Raw genomic sequence first — 3185 nt, forward strand, 5'->3', positions numbered from 1 at the left:
TGCGCCCCGCCGCACCCAGACCGAGGAGGTTATGCCCGGAGGGTGCCTCTGCGCCGGGGTGTAGGGACTGGCCGTTTGGAAGCGTTTGGTGGTGCTGCTGAAGCAGGGCAGGACCGGTGCCCAGGGCAGAGGAGATGCCGACGGCGTTGGAAGAGAGACCGTGGACACGGGCCTGTATTTCCAGCTCCTGGGAACATCACCAAAGTAATCTGAATTTAACCAGCTAGGCTAGTACGGTACGTTGAAATGACAAAACATACGAGAAGTAGGTGCAAAATAGTGAGACCTTTGGTGACAATCTCGATGAAGGAATAAAAGGCATAACTCCACATTACAACGGCATCGGCGAGACCACAGCTTCTACGCACACGGCATCAGACGTTCGAACAAACGACATCAGCATCTGTCGACCGCACCGTGCAATCTTTTTCTTTTGTAACCCTGCTCAATGTTTACAACGTGCAATATCTCTGCAACCTGCAATACTTCAATGCCTGCATCTTTGCACATCAGATCCATTTTTTTTTCGTTTTGCACTGACGAGACTATTACTACTGCCGCCCTCCAATACATTCTCCTTGTTTGCAAACTGTCATTCTTTTGAAATTGTTTACACATTGAGATGTTCCAAACGGCATTCTTGATACATTGTTTAAACATTGCCACAGGACCTCCAATTGGCACTCATTGCTTCTCAACGCTTCTGGCTCCAGCTGCCAGGATCCAGAGCCAAAGTACTGCCAATGCAGTGTCACGAATTCAGTCGATTGTAATGAACAGCAAAAACACCGACCTGGATGCGCATCATTAAGCTGTGGTTGGCTTGCTCCAATTTTTTCTGGCGCAGTTCGACATCCTTGGCTCGCTGTTGCTCCTTCTGTAACTTGCGGATGTAATCCACCGAGGCCTTCAGTATGGTGCCTTTATTCCAGCGCATCTCACTGTGATCGGTGCGGAGGCGTAAACACAAAAGGAAATGGTTTTACCAGACTGATGTTGCCGAGACTTGGCTCGCAAACACAACACGTTAATCTCCGAAAGACACCCCAAAAACGAGGCGGCACTCACGGGTCGCTTGACTTGGGTATGAGCGTTCCGAGCTCCTTTATACGGTCGTTTATATTAAATCGCCGTCTCCTCTCAACTGTTAAGAAGGAACAAACAGGCAAAGAAATAATCATGATGAATGCACCGTGTCGGGCAACAACAGAAGATGATTTTACAAAGTGAGGAGACAACAAATCTCGACGTACTCAGGTTGTGGTTGTCTTTCTTTTGCCTCTCCTTCATAAAAGCTTTGGTATCGGCATCTGAAAGACAAAAGCTGCTTTCCATGAAATGACTCCGCAGATCCTATGAAACTGTTGAAGTTCCGCTACACATACGAGTAGATTGCACAGATTGTACCGTACCAGTAATTTCCCTTTTTATATTTGGAAGATCAGCAGGACAGGAGTTGCTGACAGTGAGAGTGGGTGCTGCCATTCCAGGGCTGTGATACACATCCAGCAGATTTCCTGGGAGCTAAATCAAACAAAATTATTAGGTAGGGCGGCTGCAACGCATGCTGACTGCCGAGCCCGAGCAAAATGTGAGGAATGTGTGAAAAGCACAACTTCCCCATTCTTGTTGAAACTCTGAACGCAAGCACCTCCCTGGGCACCCGATTCAATCCGGCGTGGAATCGGTGAAATACAAACGATCATCCTTAGCCCAACATCATTTCGGTGCACAATAAGTTGGCACGCCTACCTGTTGGTATCATCTAAGGTTTGCCACATGTAAAAAAAAAAAAAAAAATCCTACGCTGTTCCGTTTTCAAAGATTACAAACCGGTTTTACCTCGCTGTGTGTCTTTTTTCTTTCTTCCAACATCACCATAATCCTCATTTTCTGTTAAGCGGAAAAAGGTGAGCAATTCCTTTGTGCCTGTAAACTCTGTAGCGTTTTAATGAGCACTAACACATTGGCCGACTTCTTGCTGTGTATTCTTACTGGTAACCCCGCCCAGGCGGCACATTTGTGACAAATGGTGAGTAAGTGTCAACTGCTTCGACTGTATATCCACTCAAAGACTCAAAGAGCTATTCCTGCTTCAGGATTCCGACACAGATAAAAGACGCTCCATTCGAGGAAGACCCCCCCCCCACAATGTTCATACATTTGTGAAAGGTTGGATGTGCTTCAAGTTTTGCAAAGCAGTTATGTCGGAGCAGGAAAAAAAATTGGTGCTTGATTTTAGAACTGCACAATCAGGGGCATTAAAACAAGCTAATTAAGAGTTTTTTTTTCCTTTGCCTCAGAGCACTTGCAGATAGAGGACAACCAATTACATTAGTCAACGTGCCTTCAAAACTAATTGGGCTGCTTCAGTTCATGTGTGACTGTAACACCAAGAAAACTACGAATCCAAACGCACAACTTTTAAAATTATATTCTGAAACAAATTCTCAAATACCGTGACATCAGTGTTGGAAAAACATGCATAGGTACACATTCATTAAATGAGTTGCATGATGCATTTGATGAATTAAATGCCTTTTTGAAGTTTATCAGTACTTCATGGTACACCTGCAAAATAGTGGTTTGTTCCAAAAAAAAAAAATAATAATAATTGTACTTGGAACACAATGAATTTATAGCTCATTGGACATACTGTATGTGCCTCCAGAAGAAAAAAAAAACTGGAAAAAAATCTCTGGTAAAAATCAGCCAGTGATCACCAAAGGTTATTGGAGATGACCAATCACAAACACAAATATTAGTCACAAGAAACAAACAACACTTCAATCAATTATCCAGGTATCAAAAATAGGATGAACTACAGTACGTACTGTAAAATAATCAAACGGATCTCTCGGTTTTATTGTGAAGCGGAACATATTGAAAAATAGAACAGTGATTTGTGTTTTGCACTGCAGCTACACTTAAGAAGTCCTGCTTTGGCTAATTAGCAGCAGCAACAGGAGCAGCTCTTAAGCTGCTCATAAAAACATGTGCGCCCACCGTGTGTCGTCGTAGTAAAACAGATCTCTCAGAAAAATGCATAGACTGCAAGAACATAAGGTGCAATAAATTGCTGGAAAATAAAATATTCTTATATACACCATGAGGGGGAAAAAACTATTTCACAATGTACCAATTCACTTTAAGTACATTAAGCATATCCCTTTTGTGCCCCCCCA

General features: G+C 43.4%; 1 protein-coding gene across 1 annotated transcript in view; it reads right to left on the reverse strand.

Annotated features, from left to right (window-relative positions):
- Positions 1-3185, reverse strand: part of LOC109521480 (transcription factor E3-like) — a 25210-nt gene that overhangs the window by 1723 nt on the left and 20302 nt on the right. Inside the window, exon 14 of the mRNA XM_019879310.1 lies at positions 11-100. Within this exon, the coding sequence (XP_019734869.1) occupies positions 11-100 (90 nt within the window). The remainder of the gene's footprint in view (positions 1-10; positions 101-3185) is intronic.

This window comes from Hippocampus comes, unplaced genomic scaffold (assembly GCF_001891065.2).
Source record: "Hippocampus comes isolate QL1 unplaced genomic scaffold, H_comes_QL1_v1.1 scaffold44, whole genome shotgun sequence".
Lineage (NCBI taxonomy): Eukaryota > Metazoa > Chordata > Actinopteri > Syngnathiformes > Syngnathidae > Hippocampus > Hippocampus comes.